The sequence below is a fragment of the Canis lupus genome, chromosome X (assembly GCF_011100685.1).
Source record: "Canis lupus familiaris isolate Mischka breed German Shepherd chromosome X, alternate assembly UU_Cfam_GSD_1.0, whole genome shotgun sequence".
In the NCBI taxonomy this organism is placed as follows: Eukaryota; Metazoa; Chordata; class Mammalia; order Carnivora; family Canidae; genus Canis; species Canis lupus.
The window spans coordinates 50,667,749-50,694,881 of NC_049260.1; the positions used below are offsets into that span (position 1 = coordinate 50,667,749).

General features: G+C 36.3%; 1 protein-coding gene across 2 annotated transcripts in view; it reads left to right on the forward strand.

Annotated features, from left to right (window-relative positions):
* The window catches only part of ZC3H12B (zinc finger CCCH-type containing 12B), a 603,410-nt gene extending 577,385 nt beyond the window's left edge, over window positions 1–26,025 (forward strand). For both annotated transcript variants that reach the window (XM_038587576.1, XM_038587575.1), the window contains exons 3-6: window positions 1,782–1,921; window positions 18,143–18,377; window positions 19,021–19,127; window positions 20,322–26,025. In XM_038587576.1, the coding sequence (XP_038443504.1) occupies window positions 1,782–1,921; window positions 18,143–18,377; window positions 19,021–19,127; window positions 20,322–21,742 (1,903 nt within the window). In that variant the 3' untranslated portion in view covers window positions 21,743–26,025. The remainder of the gene's footprint in view (window positions 1–1,781; window positions 1,922–18,142; window positions 18,378–19,020; window positions 19,128–20,321) is intronic.
* Window positions 26,026–27,133: the final 1,108 nt, after the last annotated feature.

Here is a 27,133-nt window from a genome sequence, read left to right on the forward strand (position 1 = left end):
TTGGCATATCCAACAGCAAATATTACTCCTATATTTATTTAGACTGTGTTTGGGAGGACACACTTTATAGCACTGCCAAGCTATGTGAAACGAAATCCCATCCCTTTCCTCCAAATTCCCCCTCTATTGGCAATTCTGATGATTTTCCTGAGTTCATGTTATTCTCTTACTTAACAGCACTATAGCAGTGGGAAAAATAGCATCTGAGCATATTCCTTTCCCATATTTCATGCTAGGTTCATCCAATATTAACCCTTTAAGATCCATAAGCTAGCCTAATTTACCCATTCATCTTTTTAGAAGCAATCGGTGTGGTAACTGTTTCTAAGGCTACCTTGGAATGTATTGGCATTTAAATATATTTCTTTTCTTTTTTCTTACGTGTTTTGACTTTTAGTAATGTAGTATAATTGCCTTCTGGCACTTACTGGAGACTTAAACATGATTATCATGTGTTTAGAAATGTTGAAGAAGCATTTAATAATGTGTTTCAAGAGTGATTAAGGCACTGGGAATTCTTGCAGTATGTGTGTTAGTGGGACTTTTGAGATTATGTATAAATTCACCCAAAAAGAACAATATAATTGGAGCTAATTTCTCTTATAGTTGAGTACCAGTGGGAAATCTAAAGAGAGAGACCCTATTATATTGTCTTAATTAACTTTCTAGCAAAATGTTTCTTCTTTTCTGATCAGTTTTAACAGGCAATATCCACTTTATTGTACTAGAATTGGTACGTGTAATGTATGCTGTTTAAAAACTATAATTTAATGTGGTTTATGTTTATGTTAGAACACCCAACTCCTTGCTCAAAGATCAGGATTTTCACAGGCAAACTAGGCACAAATTTAGTACACTGTGAGTTTTTAAGATTATGTCAATAAATATATCTTTTCTCAATTCATCTAATTTTCTCTCTTCAAATTTCCAATCAAATTTCTGTTTGGCTTTTTAAGTTTTTACAATATTTATGTCTACACGTAATTATGATAAAATGTCTTCTCTTTTTACATCATGTTCTAATTATAAAAGCAATACTTGTTTGAAGAAATTTTGGAATAAGAAAATAAATTACTTATAATCCTCTCACACGGGATAATTATTTTTATCAATATTTTGATGTGTCTATTCTCTAGTATTTTCTCTAAATAATATATAGACTTTCTTCTACAAAATTGGGATTACATTATATATAGTCTGTATCCTTTTTTTCCCTTAACATTACATTGTGAACATCTTCCACATCTTAAAACTTTCAAGAATGCGATTTTTCTTGGTAAATTATATGTAATTAAATGTGATAACTGTTTTTAGTCAGCATTTATATGTGTTTCTTTTTTGTTGTCAGTGTCATTCTTTTAAGTTTAAAATATGTGCTTAAGACATAGCTCCAATTAGTCCTCCATATAAACTCTATCTAAACCTCTGGAGATACCTCTTCTTTTCTCATCTGTTGTGAACATCTGAGTGTTCTAAAATAAAATGGTAGTAAATGTAGAGAGAGGAGTGAAAATTGAAGCAGTCATAGGAAATATCCATCAGAGTTGCTACAAGTTGGGAGTTATCTGGGACCTTGAAGAAAAATGTAATAATAATAGCACTATTTATAGCAATTAAATAAAAATAACTTGATTTGCTGTTTTTAAAAACATATTTTTGGCAATATCAAGAAATAAAATGTCTATTGTTAGTGTCTTGGTTCTAAGAAAAAAGCTTGTTTGGAGTATTTCTCTGCTACCTATTGTTGATACTTTATCCTTTCATTCTCTATCTTCCTAAAGCCATGGGAATAAAGAAGAGTTCTCCTGCAGAGGAATACAACTTGCTGTGGATTGGTTCCTAGACAAAGGCCATAAAAATATTACTGTATTTGTGCCTGCCTGGAGAAAGGAGCAATCTCGCCCTGATGCACCAATTACAGGTACTATTTCAAATAAGACATTGCTTCTCATCCAGAGGCAAAGCTGGGAGAGATTGGTCCCAACTTAGATAATTATTTTTCTAAGTTTATTAAGTGTACTTAAAATGTCTTGTATTAAATATATTTTTAAAGATTTATTTATTTACTTATTTATTTGAGAGAGAGACATAGCGCAAGTGGGAAGGAAAGAGAGAAGCAGGCTCCTTGCTGAGCAAGGAGCCCAAGGTAGGGCTCAATCTCAAGACCCTGGGATCATGACCTGAGCCAAAGGCAGACACTTAACAGACTGAGCCACTAAGGTGCTCCCATTAAGTATATTTTTAAATGTATTTTTTCTGATCCAAATAAAACCATTATTGTGTTGTGGCATATGGCACTTAAATTGAGACTTCAATTCAGCAAGGAATAAAGCATATAGTTGAAAAAAAAAGGAATGCTTTTCTATTTGACCACAAACTTTGGACTAAAATGGAATGAATCTGTTTATGAGTGTGGCTGAGTTTTCCAAAAGACTTAGAAACCATCATAGAAAATTGATCACATTCTGTAAGACAATTGGTAGAGATTATGAGATTTGCAAATTATAGAGCAAAATATATATAGAGAAAAGTTCCATGGCAGTCAGAGCCAACTTATCAATGAGGCATGAGGCCCAGGGCTCAGGGCCATGATACTCTTAAGGTCCTACAAAGATATTTTAATTTGAAGCACAAGCAAGATGGCAGAGTAGGAGGGTCCTAAACTCACCTTATCCCATGATTGCAACTAGATTTCGTTCATATCCCAGGGTCCTGGGATCAAGTCCCACATTGGGGTCCCCACAGGGAACCTGGTTCTACCTTTACCTATGTCTCTGCCTCTCTCTGTGTGTCTCTCACAAATAAATAAATAAAATCTTTTAAAAAATATATAAAGCCACTACTCTCAGGAGCAGAGATAATAGCTGACTTTTCTAACTTTCATATATATTCATTTTATATACTTATATTCATATATATTCATATATATTCATATATTCATATATATATTCAATGGAATATTACTCAGCCATCAGAAAGGATGAATACCTACCATTTACATCGATGTGGATGGAACTGAAGTGTTTTATGCTGAGTGAAATAAGTCAATCAGAGAAAGACAGCTATCATATGGTTTCACTCATATGTGGAATATAAGAAATAGTACAAGGGGCCATAAGGGAATGAGGGGAAACTGAATGGGGAAAAAATCAGAGAGGAAGACAAACCATGAGAGACACTTAACTCTGAGAAACAAAGAGTTGTTGAAGGGGAGGTATATGGAGAGATGAAGTACCTGGTGAGGAGCATTAAGGAAGGCACTTGATGTGATGAGCCCTGGGTGTCATATGCAACTGATGAATTATTGAAAAGTACATATGAAACTAATGATATACTATATGTTGGTTAATTGAATTTAAATTTAAAAATGCAGTGATAAAAAAAATAATTTAAAGCAGCAAGACAAAAGAGACAGTTATATATAAGAGAAACCCCATAAAGCTATTAGTATATTTTTCAACAGAAACTTTTCAAGCCAGAAGAGAGTGGCATGATATATTCAAAGTTCTGAATGGGAAACATCTTAAGCCAAGAATAGTCCATTCTGTGAAACTATAATAAAAAATAGAAGGAGAAATAGCTTCCCAGACAAATAAAAACTAAAGGAGTTCATGGCCATTAAACTAGCCTTGCAAGAAATATTGAAAATGACACTGAGTGCAAAGAAAATATCAAAAGTAACAATATGAATGTAGGAAGCACAAAAGTAGTAAAAAAAAATATTTCTGTAAAAAAAAATCAGTCAAGGAACTCACAAAATAAATTATGACAACATATACCTAACATGTTGGGAAGAGAGGAATAAAGAATGGCTTCAAAATTAAATGACCATCAACTTAATATGGAATTCTGCTATAAAAAAAGGAATTCTGCTATATACAGAAGATACAATTGTGGGCAGCCTGGGTGGCTCAGAGGTTTAGCACCGCCTTCAGCACAGGGCGTGATCCTGGAGAACTGGGATAGAGTCCCATGTCGGGCTCTCTGCTTGGAGCCTGCTTCTCCCTCTGCCTGTGTCTCTGACTCTCTCTCTGTGTCTCTCATGAATAAATAAATGAAATCTTTTTTTTAAAAAAGAAGATATTATATACAATTGTAATGGTAACCACAAGTCAAAAACCCCTAATAGATATGCAAATAATAAAGAGAAAGAAATCCAAATGTATCATTAAATAAAACACACAAGGAAAGAGAACAAGCAAAGAAAGAAACACAGAAAAACATTAGAAACAATCACAAAACATGTAATGAAACAGCAATAAATACTTATTTATCAATAATTACTTTGAATGTAAATGGAATAACCATTCCAATTAAAAGACATAGGATGCCAGTATATATGTATATATATATATATATATATAGACCCATCTATATCCTTCCTGCTTGAGACTCATTTTAGACCCAAAGTCACCTGAAGATTGAATGTAAGGGGATTGAAAAAAGTTTATCATGTAAATGGATGTCAAAAAAAGCTGGAGTAGCAATACTTATATCAGACAAAATAGATTTTAAAACAAAGACAGTAATGAGACCAAAAGTAGCAAGATATAATAATAAAGGGGACAATCAAACAAGAAGATATAAAAATTGCAAATATTTAAATACTCAACATGGGAGAAACTAAATACATAAAGCAATTAATAATAAACATGAACTAATCAACAGTAATACAGTAAGAGTAGGGGACTTTAACACCCCACTTATGTAAACAGGAAGATGGACAGTTAAGAAAATCAACTAGGAAGCAATGGATTTGATAACACATTGGGCCAGGTGGATTTAACATATATATTTAGAACATTCCATCCTAAAACAGCAGAACACACATTCTTTTCAGGTGCACATGGAACATTTTCTAGAATAAATCACATATCAGGCCACATAACAAGTCTCAGCAATTCAAAAAGATCAAAATCATACCATGCATCTTTTCTCACCACAAACTACAAAACCAGAAATCAACCAAAATAAAAAAAATAAAATCTGAAAAGAGCACAAATACAAGGAGGTTAAATAACATGTTACTAAACAATGAATAGGTTAAACAAGAAATAAAAAATGAAGTCCGCAAGTACATGGAAGTAAATGAAAATACAATGGTCCAAATCCTGTGGGATGAAGCAAAAGCAGTTCTAAAGGGAAGTTTATAGCAATACAAGGCTACCTTAAGAAGCAAGAGAAATCTCAAATAAAAAAAACTAACCTTATACCTAAAGGAGCTAGAAAAAAAGAACAATAAATAAAACCTCAAATCAGCAGAAGGAAGGAAATAATAAAGGTTAGAGCACAAATAAATGATACAGAATCTAAAAATAACAGTAGACAGAACATAAAGACTCCTAACTCTGGAAAAAGAACTAGGGGTGGTGGAAGAGGAGGAGGGCGGGGGGTGGGGGTGAATGGGTGACGGGCACTGAGGGGGGCACTTGACGGGATGAGCACTGGGTGTTATTCTGTATGTTGGCAAATTGAACACCAATAAAAAATAAATTTATTATTAAAAAAAATAAAAATAAAAATAACAGTAGAAGAGACCAATGAAACCAAGGGCTGGTTTTTTGAAAAGATTAAAAAAAATCCAAGGATGCCTGGGTGGCTTCGGATGCCTGGGTGGCTCAGCAGTTGAGCATCTGCCTTCAGACCCAGGGTGTGATACTGGAGTCCTGGGATCGAGTCCCACATTGGGCTCCCTACATGGAGCCTGCTTCTCTCTCTGCCTGTGTCTCTGCTTCTCTCCGTGTGTGTCTCTCATGAATAAATAGATAAAATCTTTTTAAAAAATCCATAAACCTCTAGCCAGACTGATCAAAAAGCAAAGAGCAATGACTCAAATAAAATTTAAAAATGTAAAAGCAAAAATATCAACCAACAGAAATACAAACAAATGTAAGAGAATATTATGAAAAAATATATGACAATAAATTGGGCGACCTAGAAAAAATGGAGCAACAGGCACTTCCCCAGACATCCAGTACAGGCCCCTGCCCACATCATGTCTCTAAAGCCTGGAGATTTAAAGGTCAGCAGACTCACCTTGGATAGAGCCAGGAAGGTACTGTGCTACTTCTGGAGAGAAAGTAGGCAAATAACCTGGGGATAGACAGAATGGAAACAACCATCTGAATAACACCTGAGGCACAAAGAGTGAAGATTATTTGCTATGCTAGGAGCACTTCCTTGAGAGGCAGCATTTACATAGATGCCTCTCCAGGAAAAAAGGAAGTGGCTGGCACCATTTCTTTCCCTTGCCCTGTAGCAGGCAAACCACTTGGAGGAAGCAGCTCAGCATGGACACTGGATAGCTAACTTGCATATACACTGGATAGCTAACTTGCATATAATCCCCTGAGGTCTGGTGGGACTTCCCTTTTCAGTCAAGCAAAGTTCAGTCCCAGCACAGCAGACCCCACCCCCAGAAGACCAGGACAAACTTGTACCCATGCCACGTCTCCCAACCACAGAGTTCTGTAGGGCCTCAGTTCTAGTGGAGTTTGTGTCAGGTCTTACCTCAGAATCACACCAGAGCACACCAAGCTAAAACTGACAACATTCAGTCCATGGACCAAACACTGCCAACAGGTGGTAAGAAGAGCCTCTGCAGATGACTGATCTGAAGGACACAGCAGCCAAATCACAGTAGAAGAGCATATGCAGCACACACCAGAGACAATCCCTGAAGTGACAAGCCTTGGGCACTACATGACCTCTTTTTCACAAGACCATTACTTTCAGAAGCAGGAAACATAACTGGCTTTACAAAAACAGCAAAAGGGTAGAAACTTAGAAATAAGCCAAGAGGGAGGACTTTATCCCAAATAAAAGAACAAGACAAGGCCACAGACAGAAATCTAAGCAAAAGAGATATCAGTAACATGCCTGATGGAGAATTTAAAGTAACAATCATAAGGATTCTTACTGGGTTTGAGAATAGAAGACATCAGTGACACCCTTACAATAGAGATAAAAGAGTTAAATAGAATTAATCAGAGATGAAAGATGCAATAAATAAGATTGGAAGCAGACTTGATGCAATGAACAGCAAGCTGGAATAAGCAGAGGAACAAATTAGTGACCTAGAAGACAAAATAATGGAAAACAATGAAGCTGAACAAAAGAGAGAGAATTATTATTATTATTATTATGTAACACAAGTGTAGAATTAGGGCTGGTTCCACAAATGTAGTAACATTCATATTATAGGAGTTCCAGGAGAGGAGAAAGAAAAGGGGGCAGAAAATTTATTTCAGATAATAATAGCTAGAAACTTCCTTAATTTGTTAAGAGAAACAGATATCCAGAGCCAGGAGACACAGTGATCTCCCATCAAAATCAATGAAAGCAGGCCAACAAGAAGACATATTGTAATTAAATTTGAAAAATATAATGATAAAGAAAAAAATTAAAAACAGTAAGAAAAAAGTAGTCCTTAACTTACAAGGTAAGACTCATAAGTCTAGTTGCACATTTCTCAACAGAAAACTTGGCAAGCCAGAAGGGAGTAGCATGATATATTCAAAATGATGAATGGGAAAAATCTGTAGCCAAGAATACTCTATCCAGCAAAGCTATAATTTAGAATAGAAGGAGAGATAGAGTTTCCCAGACAAACAAAAACTAAAGGATTTTGTAACCACTAAAGTAGCTCTGTAAGAAATATTTAAAAAGAGTCTTTGAGTGCAAAGGAGAAACCAAAGACAAGAAAGGATCAGAGAAAATCTCCAAAAACCATGACAAAACAAGTAATAAAATGGCAATAAATACATATCTATTAATAACTACTTTGAATGTAAATGAACTAAACATTCCAAAGGCATAGAATATCAGAATGGATTAAAAAAAGAAGACTTGTATATATGCTGCCTACATGATATTCATTTTAGACCTAAAGACATCTGTATATCAAAAGCAAGGGGGTAGAGAAATATTTACCATCCAAATAGATGTCAAAGAAAGCCTGAGTAGCAAAACTTACATCAGAAACATTAGAATTCAAAACAAAGACTGTAAAAGGAGATAAAGAGGGCAAAATATAATTATAAAGGGAACAATCCAACAAGATCTAACAAATGTAAATATTTATGCCACCAACATGGGAGCACCCAAATATATAAATCAATTAATAACAAACAAAAAGGAGCTAATTGATAATAGTACAATAATAGTAGGGAACTTTAATACTCCAGTTATATCAATGGACAGATAAGCTAAACAGAAAACCAATAAGGAAACAATGGCTTTGAATGACACACTGGACCAGATGGCCTTAACAGATATATTCAGAACATTCCATCCTACAACAGCACACTATACATTTTTTTTCAAGTGCTAATGGAACATTCTACAGAATAGATCACATTAGGTCAAAAACAGGCCTCAACAAATTAAAAAAGATTGGACTCATACCATGCACGTTTTCTCACTACAGTTCTATGAAACTAGAAATCAACCACAAGGGAAAATCTGGAAAGACCATAATATACGGAGGTTAAACAACAACTAAACAATGAAAGGGGCAACCAGGAAATCAAACAAGCAATTAAAAAAATGCATGGAAACAAATGAAAACTAAAATACAATATTTCAAAACCTCTGGGATGCAGCAAAAATTGTCCTAAGAGTGGAGTATATAGCAAAATAGGCCTACCTCAAGAAGCAAGAAAATTTTCAAATAAACAACCTAAACTTACACCAAAAGAAGCTAGAAAAAGAACAAAAAGGAAGCCTAAAACCAGAAGAAGGTAGAAAATAATAAAGAGCAGAAATAAATTATATAGAAAAAATTTTAAAATAACAATAGACTAGATCAATGGAACCAGGAACTGATTCACTGAAAAAAATAATAAAATTGATAAACTTATAGATTGAATTATCAAAAAGGAAAGAGAAAGGACACAAATAAAATCACAAATAAGAGAAGAGAAATAACCTCTAACACCACAGAAAAGCAAACAATTATAAGAGATATATAAAATATATGCCAACAAATTGGACAACCTGGAAGAAATGGACAAATTCCTACAAATGTATGAACTACCCAAACTGAAACAGGAAGAAATGAAAAACTTGAACAGACCAGTAAACAACAAAGAAATTGAATCAGTAATCAGAAAACTCCCCATAAACAAAAGTCCAGGGCCAAATGGTTTCACAGGTGAATTCTAACAAACATTTAAAAAAGATTTAATACTTATACTTCTCAAACTATTCTAAAAAATGGAAGTGAAAGGAAAATTTCCAAACTCATTCTATGAGTCCAACATTACCCTGATATCAAAACTAGATAATGACTCCCCTAAAAAAGAGAACAAGTCCATATTTCTGATGAACATGGATGGAAAAATTCTCAGTAAAATATTAGCAAACCAAATGCAACAATAAATTAAAAGAATAATTCACCAATATCAAGTGGGATTTATTCCTGGTTGCAAGAGCGGTTCAATATTTGCAAATCAATCAATATGATATACCACACTAAGAAAAGAAAGGCTAAGGACCATAAGATCATTTCAATAGATGTGGAAAAAGCATTTGAAAAGTACAACATCCATTCTTGATAACAATCCTCAACAAAGCAAATTTAGAGGGAATATGCCTCAATATAATAAAGGCCATCTATGAAAAACCAAAAGCTAGTAACATCTTCCATTGGGATGGATGGTCAGGAACAACAAATGGATGTCCACTCTCACCACAGTTATTTAACGTAGGACTAGAAGTCCTAGTTTCAGCTATCAGACAACAAGAAATAAAAGACATCCAAGTAGGCAAGGAAGAAGTACAACTTTCACTATTTGCAGATGACATGATACCCTAAAGAAGATGTGGTTTATGTATACAATGGAATATTACTCAGCCATTAGAAATGACAAATACCCACCATTTGCTTCAACGTGGATGGAACTGGAGGGTATTATGCTGAGTGACATGAGTCAATCGGAGGACAAACATTATATGTTCTCATTCATTTGGGTAATATAAATAATAGTGAAAGGGAATAGAAGGGAAGGGAGAAGAAATGGGTAGGAAATATCAGAAAGGGAGACAGAACATAAAGACTCCTAACTCTGGGAAACGAACTAGGGGTGGTGGAAGGGGAGGAGGGTGGGGGTTGGGGGTGAATGTGTGACGGGTACTGAGTGGGGGGCACTTGACGGGATGAGCACTGAGTGTTATTCTGTATGTTGGCAAATTGAACACCAATAAAAAATAAATTTATTATTTAAAAAAGCATAAGGATTTATTTTAGAGCATAATAATAAAATAAAAAAAGAAAATCCAAAAGACTCCACCTAAAGACTGATAACACTGATGAACAAATATAGTAAAGTCACAGGATACAAAATCAATGTTCAGAAATCTGTTGAATTTCTATACACCAATAATAAAGCAGCGGAAAGAGAAATTAAGGAACCAATCTCATTTATAATTGCACCAAAAACTATAAGATACCTAGGTAAATGATCTATACTCTGAGACTTATAAAACACTGATGAAAGAAATTAAACATGACAAAAAGAAATGGCAAAAACATTCCATGCTCATGGATTGGAAGAAGAGATGATGTTTAAATGTTTATACTACTCAAAGCACATTTAATGCAATTCCTATCAAAATACCACCAGCATCTTTCACAGAGCTAGAAAAACAATTCTAAAATTTTTGTGGAAAAACAAAAGACCCTAAATAGACAAAGCAAGCTTGAAAAAGAAAAGCAAAGCTAGAGGTATTACAAGTCCAGACTTCAAGTTATATCACAAAACAGTACTAATCAAAACAATATAGGGTGGCACAAAAATAGACACATAGATCAATGGAACAGAATAGAAAACTCAGAAAGGAACTCTCAAATATATGGTCAATTACCTTTGACAAAGCAGGGAAGAATATCCAATGGAAAAAAGGCAGTCTCTTCAACAAATCATGTTGAGAAAATTGGACAGTGACATGTAAATGAATGAAACTGGACCACTTTTTATACACCATACACAAAAATAAATTCAAAATGGATAAAAGACCTAAATGTGAGGCAGGAAATTATTAAAATCCTAGAGGAGAACAAAAGCAGTAATCTCTTTGCTATTGGCCATAACAATTTCTTTTTTAAAATACTTTATTTATTTATTCATGAGAGACACACAGAGAGAGGCAGAGACACAGGCATAGGGAGAAGCAGGCTCCATGCAGGGAGCCCAATGTGGGACTTGATCCCGGGACTCCCAGGATCATGAACCAAAAAGGCAGACGCTCAATCACTGGGCCACCCAGGCATCCTGGCCATAACAATTTCTTACTTAATATGTCCCATGAGGCAAGGGAAACAAAAGCAAAAATAAACTATTGGGACTTCATCAAAATATAAAGCATCTATACAGCAAAGAGAACAATCAACAAAACTAAATGTCAACCTAAGGAATGGGAGAAGTTATTTGCAAATGGCATATTTGATAATGGGTTAGTATCCAAAATCTGTAAAGAACTTATAAAACTCAACACTACAAAAAAATTCAATTAAAAAATGGACAGAAGACACGAATAGACATCTTTCCAAAGAAGACATGCATATGGCCAACAGACACATGACAAGATGCCCAAAAAAGGACAAACATTATATGGTCTCATTTACTTGGAGAATATAAAAATTAGTGAAAGGGAATAAAAGGAAAGGAGAGAAAATGAGTGAAAATATCAGTGAGGGTGACAAAACATGAGAGACACCTACCTCTGGGAAATGAACAGGGGTAGTGGAAGGGGAGGTGGGCGGGGGGCTGGGGTGACTGGGTGATGGGCACTGAGGGGGCACTTGGCAGGATGAGCACTGGGTGTTATGCTATATGTTGGCAAATTGAACTCCAATAAAAAAATTAAAAAAGAAAAGATGCGCAAGATCACTCAACATCAGGGAAATACAAATCAAAACTACAATGAGACACCACCTCACACCTGTCAGATGGCTAAAATCAACAATGCAAGAAGTAACACGTGTTGGCAAGGATGTTTAGAAAGAGGAGCCCTGCTGCAACATTGGTGGAAATGCAAACTGGTGCAGCCACACTAGAAAACAGCAACAGTATAAAGTTATCTCAAAAAAGATAAAAGAATCCTAGAACCATACCACTGAAAAGATTTAAACAAAGATAGACACAACTATAAGGAAGGAGGTAGGAGGCTACATTTCTCTTGGGTAAGTAAGCCGGTTCTTGGCTCCATCATGGGCTTCAGTGAAACCACTTAAGTTTCTCTTCAAATGTACAAAATTGAGAACTATTATCTCAGGCAAACCGATGGTGTTATTCATTATGTATAAATCCAGGATATTAGTATTAGTATATGTTAAACCATAACAATTAATCTGGTCGGTTTACAGATGAGAAAACTGAGTCCCTGGTATGTAAAAGTTCTGACTGAAAGTCAGAGTTAGTATCTAATGGGACCAAGGCAGTACTCATCCCAGTGTTCCCGCTCCATTGTGTTGCCACTCCTCGGACCAACTTTAACCATGATATAATATCATGACACAGATTGAGAGCTAGCTACGTGCTTTATATTATGCTAAATCTCTCATGCCATCTATTTTAACAATACCAAAACAAGGACGTATTATTGCAGATAGTATTTGGCAGATAGTGAAACTGTGTCACAGATGAATAGTTGGTTGACAGTTTATCTAGGTTTGGGGATTTCACTGTCCTATAAGCTCAGGACGCTAGCTGAGAGTGTGGAAAAGAAATAAAGTACTTCATTTGCTTTCCAATACTGCTGAGTGGGGAAGCCCAGCTAAAGGCAGCATACTAAAAAGTATGGCATCAAAATAAGAGTCTAATTAGGTCTTGTGATGAGTGGCAGAGGTAATTTTGTCACCATCCATTATACTGTGGAATTGCTTCCAAAGAATTACTATACCAGTACTTATATTCCAAAAAGTGATAGGATGCTGAATAATGTCTCATAGTATGGTGGTGAGAAATATCTTACAGTATGTTGAATGCACATTGGGCATGGACTGAAGACTCAGATTCAGATCTAGCTATAATCCTTCTGTGTCTCCATTTGTTATGCAAAATAAGGATAACAATAATACAATGCAAGAAAATCCACCTCAGGGTTCATGGTGGTAAAAAATATAAATATCTCATGGGAAAGCACTTCTACAAATGCGAAAATGTTACTTAATTTCCTTATTTAAGTAAGGACTCACTTTCTATTCCAATTTATAAAGCACATGAACATTTTGTCATGAGGTTGGTCACACTCTATAAACTGTGGATATCAAATAATAAGCATTATCAGAGACAGTTTGCAGTATCAATTGCAGTATCAGTTTTGCACCTGAACTTAAACTGACTCAGAGAGCCATTTTATAAGGGAATGGACCATGTCTATACACAATTGTAACTGGAAATGTAATCCCATACATTGTAAAGAGTCAAGACTTCCAAAGAGTCATTAACAGTGGAAGTAAATATGCTTGTTGGAATAGGCAGTTTTCAATATTCTTTTACTGATCTATGTTTATACAATGAATGGCTATTACTCTGAGAAATAATGAGAATTTAAAGATACCAATCTTACCTATGTTTCAATAATGGAAAAATAGTTTTAGATTATTGGCCAAATATACCACAGTTATATACTTGCTTAATCTCAAATAAAAATATAAATTCATTTGAAGATTCCTTCTTTTACATACTTTTTTAGTATACCAAGATCAGAACCTATTCAGATCCTATTTAGCCCTACATAACATTACTGTGAATTTTAACAAGATATTCCTCATTTGTAAGTATATATATATATATATATATATATATACATATATATTTATAAATACACATTTATATATACATATATTAAATACAATCAATGTATGATCCATATTTTTCATTTATTTAATATTTTCCCAAGGTATACTAATACTATAATAAAGAAATAGCAAATACGTTGTATAACATTTAACTATTTTCTGCACTTTATTACAGTTTCTGTGACCTTTTTAAGAATGAAACATTGTGACACTTTGATGGCTCAGTTGGACATCTGCTTTCCACTCAGTCATGATCCTAGGGTCCTGCAATAGAGCTCTGCATCAAGCCCTGCATTGGGTGCCCTGCTTGTCACTGAGTCTGCTTCTCTTTCTGTCTGCCTGCTGCTCCCCCTGCTTGTTCTCTCTCTCTTTCTCTCTGTCAAATAAACAAAGAAAATCTTTTTAAAAAATGAAAAAAAAGATAAAAGATAAAAATTGAACTACCTAAGATCCAGCAATTGTACTATAATTGTACTACTAGGTATTTACCAAAACAATACAAAAATACTAATTTGAGGGGAGACATGCAACCTGATGTTTATAGCTGCATTACCTAGAATAGTCATATTATAAAAAACCCAAATGTCCATCAACTAATGAATGGATAAAGAAGATGTGAGATATACCTGCCTTCAGCCCAGGGCCTGATCCTGGAGTCCCAGGACTGAGTCCCATGTCAGGCTCTCAGCATGCTCCTCCTTCTGCCTCTCTCTCTCTATCTCTCAAGAATAAATAAAATCTTTAAATATATATATATATACATTTATATATATTTATATATATAAATAAATATATATATAACTCATCGTTGGAGGTATATATATAATATAAAAGTATATTATATATTATATATATTTATATATTATAATATATATATATATATATATACCTCCAATGATGAGTGGCGCTGGAGAGTATTATGCTAGCAAAATAAAGCAGTCAGAGAAAGTCAAATACCATATGATTTCACTCATATGTGGAATTTAAGAAACAAAACAAAGGAGCATAGGGAAAAGAAGAGAGAGAGAGGCAAACCAAGAAATATACTCTTAACTATAAAGAATAAACTGATGGTTACCAGAGGGGAAGTTGGGGGTGGAATGGATTAAATAGGTGATAGGGATTAAGGAGTGCAGTTGTTGTGACTTCACCACATGTTGTATGTAAGTATTGAATCACTATATATCGTACCCTAGAAAATAATATTACACTGTACATAATTGGAATTTAAATAAAAACTTTAAATGGGGGGAAATAGCCATATGATCATTTAAATAGGTGCAGAAATAGTATTTCACAAAGTACAACATCCATTCATTATAAAAACCCTAAAAAACGTAGGTTTAGAGGGAATATATCTCAAATTAATAAAGGCAATATATGAAAAACCCACAGCTAACATGATCCTCAATAGGGAAAAATTGAGAGCTTTCCCCCTAAGGTCAGGAACAAGACATGTATGTCCACTCTCACCACTATTATTCAACATAGAACCAGAAGTCATAGCCACAACAATCAGACAATAAAAAGAAATAGAAGGCACCAAATCAGTAAGGAAGAAGTAAACTTTCACTATTTACATATGACATGATATTCTATATAGAAATTCTGAAAGCCTCCAAAAAACTGCTAGACTGATAAATGAATTCAGTAATGTTGTAAGATACAAAATCAGCATACAGAAATCTGTTGCATTCCTATACACCAATAATGAAGCAGCAGAAAAAAAAATTAAGAGATGAACCCCATTTACACTTGCACCAAAACCAATAAGATATTATTCCTAAATAAACCTAACTGAAGAGACAAAAGAGCTATACTTTGAAAACTATAGAACACTTATGAAAGAAATTGAGGAAGACACAAAGAAATGGAAAAATATTCTATGCTCATGGATTGGAACAAACATTTTTAAGAAGTCTATGCTACTCAAATCAATCTACCATTTATTGCAATCCTTATCAAAATATAAACAGTATTTTTTACAGAGCTAGACCAAACAATCCTAAAATTGGTATGGAAACACAAAATACCCTGAAAATCAAAGCAATCTTGAAAAATGAAAGCAAAGCTGAAGGCATCACAATTCTGAGCTTCAAGTTATGTTAGAAAGCTGTAGTAAACAAAACAATATGGTACTGGCACAAAAATAGACACATAGATCAATGGAACAGAATAGAAAACCAGAAATAAACCCACAATTATATATGGTCAGTTACTCTTCAATAAATCTGGAAAGAATATCCAATGGGAAAAAGACAGTTTCTTCAACAAATGGTGTTGGGCATACTGGACAACAACAAGCAAAAGAATGAAACTGGACCACTTTCCTACCCCATACACAAAATAAACTCAAAATGGATTAAAGACCTAAATGAGAGACCTGACATCGTAAAAATTCTAGAAGAGGACACAAAACAGTAATGTCTCTGACATCCACAGCAAATATTTTTCTAGATATATTTCCTGAAGCAAGAGAAATAAAAGCAAAAATAAACTATTGATACTCCATCAAAATACAAAACTTCTGCACAGTGAAGGAACAATCAACAAAATTAAAAGGCACCCTAAGGAATGGGTAAAGATATTTGCAGATGATATATCTGGTAAAGGGGAATTATCCAAAATATGTAAAGGATTTATACAAATTAATACCAAAAAACAAATAATCCCATTAAAAAATGGGCAGTAGTCATGAACAGACATTTCTCCAATGAAGACATATGGATGGCCAACAGACACATGAAAGATGCTCAACATCACTCATCCTCAGGGAAACAGAAATCAAAAATACAATGAGATATCACCTCACCCCTGTCAGAATGGCTAAAATAGAAAACACAAGAAACAAGTATTGGCAAGGATGTGGAGAAAAAAGAACTCCTTGCACTGTTGGTGGGAATGCAAAATTTTGTAGCCACTGTGGAAGTTCCTCAAAAAAGTTAAAAATAGAACTACTATCCCCAGGGGTATATCCCCCCAAAATGCAAAAAAAAAAAACAATGCAAACACTAATTCAAAAAGTTACATGCACCTGTATGTTTATAGCAGCATCATTTCCAGAATATGGAAGCAGCCCTAGTGTCCATAGATTGATGAATGGATAAATAAAATGTAGTGTATATACATACAATGGAATATTCTTCAGCCATAAGAAAGAGTGAAACCTAGTACAACTGAAAGTAATATGGCACTGTATGTGATTTGGAATTAAAACAAAAACTTAAAAAATATATTTATACCAAAAAATGAAATCTTCCATTTGCAATGACATGAATAGAGCTAGACAGTATAATGCTAAATGATAAAAGTCATTCAGAGAAAGAAAAATATCATATGGTTTCACTGTTATGTGGAATTTAAGAAACAAAACAAATCAGCAAATGAAAAAAATTGAGAGATAGACCAACCAAAAAACACTCTTATCTATAGAGTGTTACCAGAGAGAAGTTGGGTGGTGTGGATAGGTGAATAGGTGATGAGGAATAAGGAGTACACTTTTCTTGATGAGTATTTGTGAATAATATTTCTTTATTAAAGAAGGGGCCTGCAAAGGCAAACATGCTTAAGGCCAATGATGCAACTCTAATGTCAGTAGGATTACTACATTCACTTACAACACTATATGAAGCTAGCTCTTTATAGCATTTGAGAACATATAGACCCCAGTCCTCTGAGTATCAGCTGTTTGCATGATGTGCCAAATAAGTAAGTCAGAGTGGTGGTCAGAGCTGTGTTGTGGAGTTGTCTGCCAGCTTCTGAACAGGGTCCCAACTTCATCTGAGAGTAGATCCTGACCCTGCTCAAGTCCAGCTTGTGTGCTTTCTTTCCTCAGCAGTTAAGAGGCCAAAAGGAAAGGGGGTCAGTACTCAACATGCTACAGCTTTATATCTCCTTAATTGTGGCTTTCCTTCAGGCAGAAGGCAAAAATGTAATGTATGGAATGATGCCTTACCTTTCTCCTGGCAGGCACATCCTCAGCATACTGCTCTGTTTTCTTCAGCAGTCAAAAGATGGTCCTTCCTCCAAAGGGCAAAACAATCATCAAGAATGCTAGGATATCAGTGTTATTTTTCACTCTTCATGGTAGTTTTTGAAACTTAGATGTCATTGAATCCAGTTCCTTCACTTTATGGAAAACTGAAGTCCCAAGGAGAAGGTCTAAGTCTAAGGTCACAATCCAAATTGGTACCATAGCCAGGAATAGAGGCCACTTCCTCTCTAAGGGCAAATAACATATTCATCTAGTACAAACATCTGTACTTGTAATATGAGGATAATGCTGGTAATTTCCAAAGATGGTTTCTACTCTGTGGCATATAATCTATATTTTGACAGATCAAGATATTCTACGTAAACTGGAGAAAGAAAAGATTCTTGTCTTCACACCATCCCGAAGGGTCCAGGGCAGAAGAGTTGTCTGTTATGATGACCGGTTCATAGTCAAATTGGCTTTCGATTCTGATGGCATCATTGTATCTAATGATAACTATCGAGACCTTCAAGTTGAAAAGCCAGAATGGAAGAAGTTTATAGAGGAGCGGTTGCTGATGTATTCCTTTGTGAATGACAAGTACGTTGCTTTCAGTAGGCTCTGAATAACCTAAATCCAAGTTTCACTAGGAATAGATTATTTCATTTCAATAAACATTTACTAAACATTTACTGTGTACTGTGCATTATGCTGATTGGCATGGGGATAAGAGGCTGAATAAGAAACAGGACTCACCCTTAAGAGTCTCAAAGGGTAGTGAAGAGAGAGAAAGAGAACCACAATGTGTAGTGATAAGCAGTATGGTTAGAATTTTTAAAATTTCTTTGTCTACATGAAATGATAGGAAAAAGCCTCAAACAGGAGATGACATTTGAGGTGAAGTTTACTGTCTGTTTACAGACAGAAAAAAGGGGACTACTGGGCATTACAGGTAAAGGGACTATCATGAATAAAGGTATAAAGATGTGAAAGTGGGTTTCATGTTGGGGAACCATTATGGTTGAAACATATAGTCTACAGAAGAATCATACACTGGAAAAATCGTGTGTGTGTGTGTGTGTGTGTGTGTGTGTGTGTGTGTGTGTGATCAAATGAGAATGGAGGGAGGAACTGCTGGCTTAGCTTGAGGCAAAAAGGGCAATTAGAAGGCTGTGACAATGAAAGTCTGAACTCCTAAAGGGGGTTGAAAGGAAGACATTTACCTCTTACTATTTGCTTTCAGATTTATGCCTCCAGATGATCCTTTAGGACGTCATGGCCCAAATCTTGAAAATTTCTTGAGAAAGAGACCTGTTGTTCCGGAGCACAAGAAGCAACCGTGCCCTTATGGTGAGTACCTATGTGCGGAACTGAGTTCTATACTATGGGAAACATAAGGACTATATAGATACTTACCTCTCAAAGATTTCCCTTTCAAATGGAAAATCCTAACTTGTCCCCTTCTTGTGACTTAATGTCTCTGTCTTTATGTATTTTCGGTTAGGCATTTAAAGAATCATCCTAGAAACTGCACGAGGAAAAGGTAACTAGAATTGAAGGGAAGATAAGTTGTTACTTGTTTAAATAATGCATGTGTTTTAGCTGCCTCCATCTTAAGTGGTGTTACTGGAGGCAGGGAAGTACAGAAACCCACATGGCCTATGGAAGCAGAAAGGGTAATGCCAAATTGGATTTGGCCCTAAGAAGGACATGTCTCTTAAGCAGGTGATTGCACTCTCTGTCAACTAATAATACTCTTTTCTTCAGTTCTGTATTTTCCAGTTTGCTTCCAAACTTCTTTTTCATTTGCTTTTTTAAAATATAGTTTTCTAGAGTGCTTTCATAATCTTAAACAAGTCCCTCTGATACAAAGTTTGTGAGCCTAACAGTGCAACATGGGCTGCCTGGTCTAAGGCTACTTTGGATGTTCACTCTTTTTGGATAATCACATATTTATGGGACATCTTGGATTTTTTCTTTTTCTCAATTAACTTTTATTTTAATTATAGAGTACTTTCATTTAATCTACATTATCTTCATTTAATCTACACAGTGTCTGTATAATATAGGCATAATTATGGACTTTTATATGGAAGAAGAAATTGAGGCTCAGAAAGTAAAGTCACTTACCAAAGTTACATGGCTAGTAAGTAACATAGCTGGAATTGAAATTCAAGTCTGACTGGCTACCAAGCATGTGTTTTTGGCATAGCACTATGCTGCCTGCTGCTACCCTATACCACCTCAGCATGCAGGTTATGCCTAGACAAAATTGTGAGTTATAGGAAAATGAAGGCTGTTCAACTCTCAGTTCTTAGCTTTTACACTGAAGTTTCCTCTCCAGCTTTCCACTTCTCCCCTATCCCCTTACAGCGTATGATGCCTCGTTGATGTTGTCCTGCCTCTCATCTTCATGGACAGTTAATTTTCTTCCTTAATCTCAAACAGTAAAACTCTAACCTGAGTAACCAGATTGTTACAACAGTTTCTGACAGATTTGCACTGGTATGAGAGAGAGTCTTACCCCAAGGCATTATTTTTCAGGCAAAAAATGCACCTATGGCCACAAGTGCAAATACTACCATCCGGAGCGGGCCAATCAACCACAGCGTTCCGTGGCTGATGAGCTCCGCATCAGTGCCAAACTGTCCACAGTGAAAACCGTGAGTGAAGGCACCCTGGCCAAGTGTGGCACAGGGCTGTCTAGTGCCAAAGGTGAGACAACCTCAGAAGTCAAACGTGTGACCCCCAAGCGCCAGTCGGATCCCAGCATCCGGTCCATGGCTGTAGAGCCTGAGGAATGGCTGTCGATTGCCCGTAAGCCTGAGGCCAGCTCTGTCCCCTCACTTGTGACCGCCCTAAGTGTCCCCACAATCCCACCCCCTAAAAGCCATGCAGTGAGTGCACTCAACACCCGTTCAGCCAGCAGCCCAGTGCCAGGATCCTCTCATTTCCCCCACCAGAAGGCCTCACTGGAGCACATGGCTAGCATGCAGTATCCCCCAATCCTGGTAACCAATAGCCATGGGACTCCTATTAGCTATGCTGACCAATATCCAAAGTTTGAGTCCTTGGGGGACCATGGCTACTATTCAATGTTAAGTGACTTCTCCAAACTGAACGTCAACAGCATGCATAATCGAGAGTACTACATGGCTGAAGCAGACCGAGGAGTATATGCCCGGAATCCCAACCTCTGTCCTGACAACCGTATGAGCCATACCAGGAACGACAACTATTCCTCTTACAACAACCTGTACTTGGCTGTAGGTGATAGCCATCCTGAGGGCAGTTTGAAGCTGCATCGTTCGGCATCTCAGAACCGTCTTCAGCCTTTTCCTCATGGTTACCATGACGCCTTAACGCGAGTGCAGAACTATGGCCCAGAGGATTCTAAGCAAGTCCCCCACAAACAGTCAGTTCCCCACTTAGTTCTGCAAGCCCAGCACCCAGCAACTGGCGTATGCTCCAGCGGTCCTGGAGACTACTCTATGCTTCCCAATATCCATCCTGGGGCAACCCCCCAGCCAGGACGTGCCCTGGTAATGACTCGTATGGACAGCATTTCTGACTCCCGCCTCTATGAGAGCAACCCCATGAGGCAAAGGAGACCTCCTCTGTGCCGGGAGCAACATGCCAGCTGGGACCCATTGCCCTGTGCAACTGATTCCTATGGCTACCACTCTTATCCCTTGAGTAACAGCCTCATGCAACCATGCTATGAGCCAGTCATGGTACGGAGCGTGCCTGAAAAGATGGAACAGCTTTGGAGAAATCCTTGGGTTGGAATGCGCAATGATAACAGGGAGCATATGATCCCAGAGCACCAGTATCAGACTTACAAGAACCTCTGCAATATTTTCCCTTCAAACATTGTTCTTGCAGTGATGGAGAAGAATCCCCACACAGCAGATGCCCAACAACTGGCAGCTTTGATTGTTTCTAAGCTTAGGGCTGCTCGTTGACATGACATAGAAGTTAATCCTTTATACAAATATAAATACTAATAATGCATTAATACTATGATGAGTAATAATTTTGTGTTGCGCTTTACAAGTTACAGTGTTTATGTTATTTGAAGCTCAAAACAACCTTGTAAGATAAATCTTACTGATGTCTTATTTTCTAGAAAAAGAAACTAAATCTCATTGAGATTAAGTTCCTTGCCAAGGTCACACTGCTAGCAAGTGACCAAATCATGGCTCATACTCAAGTCCTCTGACTCCAAGTCCCATGCTTTTTTGCACGGCACCATGCAGGCAATGGAGGACAAAACTCAGGGGGAGAAGGTCTAACTGCAAGAATCTCCCAAGGGATTCCATTACCAACATTTTCTTAATCACATATTCTATATTACAAAGTATTGATAATATATCTAATTTTAAAAGGAAGAGCATCAGGAGCAAATTATATGTTGAATTAACCTTTGGGGATTTTTAATAGGATATTTAAAGCTATTTAAAAGCAAATGCATAAATTATTGCATGAATATCTGACCATTCAATATCTTTACTAACCAAGCTATAGGGTCACATCAAAGCTTCTAGAGGTATATTTCAACTTATTGTTAGCAATTATATTGCATGTATAACTGTATGTATTTAGTTTAAGATGTTTCTGTATTTCCATATAACCTTTTATATAGTGATAATGAGAAGAAAAGCTCTGCACAGTCCTTAGTCTATAGTTGTATAGATCATGAATCTAATTTGATTTTATGTCACATTTCATAGTTACGACCAGTTTTGAAAGTGAAATTACATGCCAATATTTGAATATTGTTTTCTTAGACACCAGAGCAAGCTAGCTCTACTTCCTTTGCAGTTTTTACTGGTCAACATTTACTGATAGTTCTTAGCTTTTATATCTCTTCACCTTAGCAAATTAAAGATCAGATTACAGCTTTTTATTTCAGAGGAGCTGATGGAAAAGCTCAAGATCCAAGCATATCAGGTTTGTGCTAAAAAAGCACAGAAGTTTGACCAGGACCAAGGGAGTTACTACCAGACTTCACTTCCTTTTTACCAGGAGAGATGGCCAAACGTGCAGCATTAAATGATGAACACAAAAGCTGCATTCAAGGAGGGTCTAATGGATACTTTTTAGACTTCTGACCTATGCAGTATTCGACATCACAGGATAAAACGTAATGGAGGACAGTGCACAGTCATGTAATCCACTTTCTCTTGTTGTCCACCCTTTGGGAAATAAGGTTGATCACTGGTGGAACAGAATTTCTTTAGGAAACAAAACGAGGGGATTTCTAAGTGGAAAAAGGCAGCTTACAAAAGGAGATGGTACATCTTTGCTAATAACTGGCTCAGTTATGCACTTCAAATATAGCAAACAGGATGCACTTACCCTTAGATAATTATTAAATGCATTACTAAAGACAGCAGGACTTTGGGTTGGGTGGCACCATTTGTGCAACTAGTATCTTGCTCAGGGTGGAAAACTTTGTAGCTAAATGCCTCCTCTAGAGGCATTATTGGGTTGTTTTTTTTTAAGCTGTACTAAATGAACCCCTTTTTTTAATCCATTGTATATTAAACATTTTGAACCATGACCTGCTCACTATTTCTTGAGCTGGAACTTGCTAATTTCTATGATTTTTTTTTTATCATGAAAGTTAAGAAGGCCTGGTCTAGGTCTTTTGTTGCTTCATGAGAAGGTGTGACACTCTCTATAAATGTTTCTTATCGTGAAACCCTCCACACGTGAGTCTGTAGTTAGGATTGTTTCTGGTGGTTTCATAGTGGCTTGCATGCTGCTTTCTGGCTTTCTATCTCTGTCCTAGTTGATCAAAACTGCATCTCAATCAGCATTTATCTTCAGTTAACCACAGCTTTGTATTCATCTCCTACTCTCTGATCTTTCCATTCCCCAGCATGCTGATATGCAAAAAGTACTTTCTGTCCCATATAGAATAGAGAGTGACAGTTGCCACTGAAACTAGTGTTTGCAATTCAGTTTCACCCAAATTTTATACACTTTATTTTCAACTTATACAAACATTTTATTTTCAACCTCTTGGACCTTCTGAATCTGTCCCATGTCTAAATCAAGGGTATTTGACAATCTTAGATGACTCTACTAACTTTGTACCTGTTAGTTCATCTTCCTACCAAAATCATCAATGGCACCACAGTATCTACTAGCTGCACAATTTTCAGGGAAGCACAAGATTTGTCTTGTCAGCTGCAATTTATCTCAGATAAGTTCATATTTAATACTTGGGAAAACTGTAAGCTCCTCCCAACACAGGACGTATTTTTAAGGCAGCATATGTATTTTTTATTTTCCAAAACCAATTGTCATTCTTCTCATAAAATGTGTACAAGCCAAAGTGGCTAAAAGCAATGCTTCAAATAATCAGAAATGACCTTTTGTTGATACAAATTATATCTTTTTTTCCTGATTGCATAAGAACAAATGTACAAAACTCATAATAAACTAAGTTAGGTACTGACTTTTCACCATGATGTTTGTGGCACTGTGTGTCACAGAAAAGCAGCCTGGGAGTCATGAGGGAGCTATTTACAAAGGGCAGTAGTGGTTTATAGACAAAGACAATTTTTTCAAGGCTTCCTTATTACTATGCACACAGCTATTATGTGTACAGTTTCAAGGATTATATTGCATAAGTTCTCTTTAGCCTATTACATTTAATATGTCCCCAAAAAAGGAATTTTGTGTCAAAATTGTGGTAGTGAATCATCTGCAAGAAGCTAAAATTATGAATGCATGAATCTAGCATGCTTTTTAGTGAGGTTATTAGAGAAACATTTTCTTTATACTGGTATCTGTACACTTCTTGACTTTTCCATATTGTCTGTAACTATAAAACAACAAATACAAAGAAGCACTGGGACCTTCTCAGTTCTCCTGATAATAAAATCAGGCCTCTTTCTTAGGGTTAAGCTTGTGTTCCTGAGAATACTTACCTCCAAGCACTCAGCAGGGGTTACTGCAGTGTTTAGTGTGGTTTTCAAGGACCAGTATATTTTGCAAGAGGTGCTTTGTACTTTTAATTTTTTCACTGAATTTCTGAACTCATAGAAAGTCTGTGCCTATTCAGGTCTTAGATTTTATACATTTTGTGATTTTTGTTTCTTTTTGTGATTTTGTTGTGGTTACTTTTATTTCAACCTGAAAAAGTGTGATTCTAGAGTGGCAAGGTCAATTCAATTACTAGAGCCTTTTCAAAGGACGCATGTAGCCATTGCACTATCTTTTAAAGTGTAAAGTATAGAAAGGAGAATGACAGATGCCTTATGGAAAGGGTCTGTAAAACTTTTCTTTTTCTAAGTAATAATATAAGTATTCTCTCTTTCTTTCCTAGTTTCCAGAACACTTTGAAAACCCATTTTTTTTCTATTTGAGAATAAATTCTCTTTATACAGTAATTCAAATATTGATACCCATTAACCTTTGGCACTGAGCTTTCTTCTAACATAGAAGAATTCATTTTGAGAGGCGCTCATTTACTGTTCTATCTATGCTGTTAGTATGGGACTTCGTACAATTGCCCTTTTTGAGGGCCAACAATTTCAATACACTTTTACTCTGTGAACCAGGTCTGAAACTGCACAGGGAAAATACTGTTAAGCTATCCAAAGAGCTCTGCTCAGGTCTCTTCCTAACCCTTCTCTGTCTTCCCCTAGTTTTCTCCTCCTCACATCTGACACTGAGGAGGGCATAGTCTTAAACTTGAAGTGGCACTACAGTTAGTTCTCATTGGAAACCAAACCGGTATGTTTTGGGAACCTGCTTGTCCAAAGTATTCGATGCCTTTGGAAAGACTCAGCATATTCAATGTCTACCATATTGTAGCTAGCTATATACATAGACAGATTGACTATTTCTAGTCCTGATTTATATATCACTGAGCTATAGTAGTTTGCTTTATCCATTTGTGGGATTAAACAAATACTGTTTAATGGTTGTAAACTTTTATAAAACCTCTTTGGGTTTTTTGTTTGACCCAAACATAACGTAAGTCTCAATGACAAAATACACAAAGCCAACCAGAGGTGAGTGAAAATATGTCCCATCCCCAGTTTTGTCTTCCCCTATAACGCAGGTGCAATGCTTTGCTATGTTTTCACTAGCATGAATATGCTATGACTACATAATGAGGTTTTATTGGTTTCACCTATAATCATGATTGAAAATGCTGTATCATTGACAATAATGAACTGTAACCACACTTACTTTCTGCATAAACTATTTGTCTACTAACTACAAATGACTGTGTTTCTTTAAGAACATCAACAACAAAAGCCATACCACACTGACCTATACACACATTCTAGTTCACTTCTAAAAACTTAATTTTCTTCCCTTGGGAAATTTAAATAAAAACTTGAAACTACAAAAAAATTTCTGTCCTTGGGACTTGCATCGTGAGATAAGTTATAAGGAGAGGGATCTCCCCAAATGACTTCATCTGAATTTTACCACAGTAAGCATATGCCTTCTTCTATTTTTGTATACTAACACAGCCCTAAGTGCTACTCATAGGGCTGGACTGATCCAAGCCTCCACTCATGGGTCAGAACTAGGTGGAGGGTTCAGGGCCCAGCTTAATTTCTTACCTGATATCTTCAGGGACATAGAAATATCATCTGCTGGGCATTAGCCAAATATCAGAGCTAGAAGCATTCTGGCACCCTTACTTACAGAGAAGCCACTGATGGAAGCTTAGCTTCCATCAAGTTATAGTTGTGCGAACTGAGGATCCAAGAACTAAAGAGGTTTGACTAAGGCTGAGGGAGGTAATGGCAAAGCTACAACTGGAACCCCAGGCCTCATTGCTCCCAGGCCAGTGAGCTCTTTATTAAAGTGGTGTCTCCTCTTCCCTCATGCTTTTTGGGAGCATCCTACTCCCACCTCAAGCCCCTCACCCACCCTGAACAATTGAGGCCAGTCCTATTCTAAAGGCAGAGATGACCACAGTTGCTACAGGAAAGTCCAGTCTGAGCCTTTGGAAGGCACTACTTATAAATCTGTGAATCTTTCTTTCTTTTATCATACTTTTGAGACTAAGTGCTCATCTCTCCTTATCCTTTCCCTGCCTTCTCTCACATTTCTTAGGCACATACATTATTAAGTTCTTCCTGAGTACCAAATAGGGACCTGAACTATACTATACTGGGCTAGGGAGAGACAGAAGAGGAATAAACAGTTCCTAGCTTTCGAAATTTATGCTCTCATGATGAAATAAGGCAGACTTATAGAAAAAGTTAATAAATTAAGACTTTCTTGGAGGGCAGTGGCAGCCTCAGAGTTGGGTGAGTGGTCATGATAGTTAGAATTCCAAGAGGGGACAATTCAATATTCAATGCCTCTCCCTA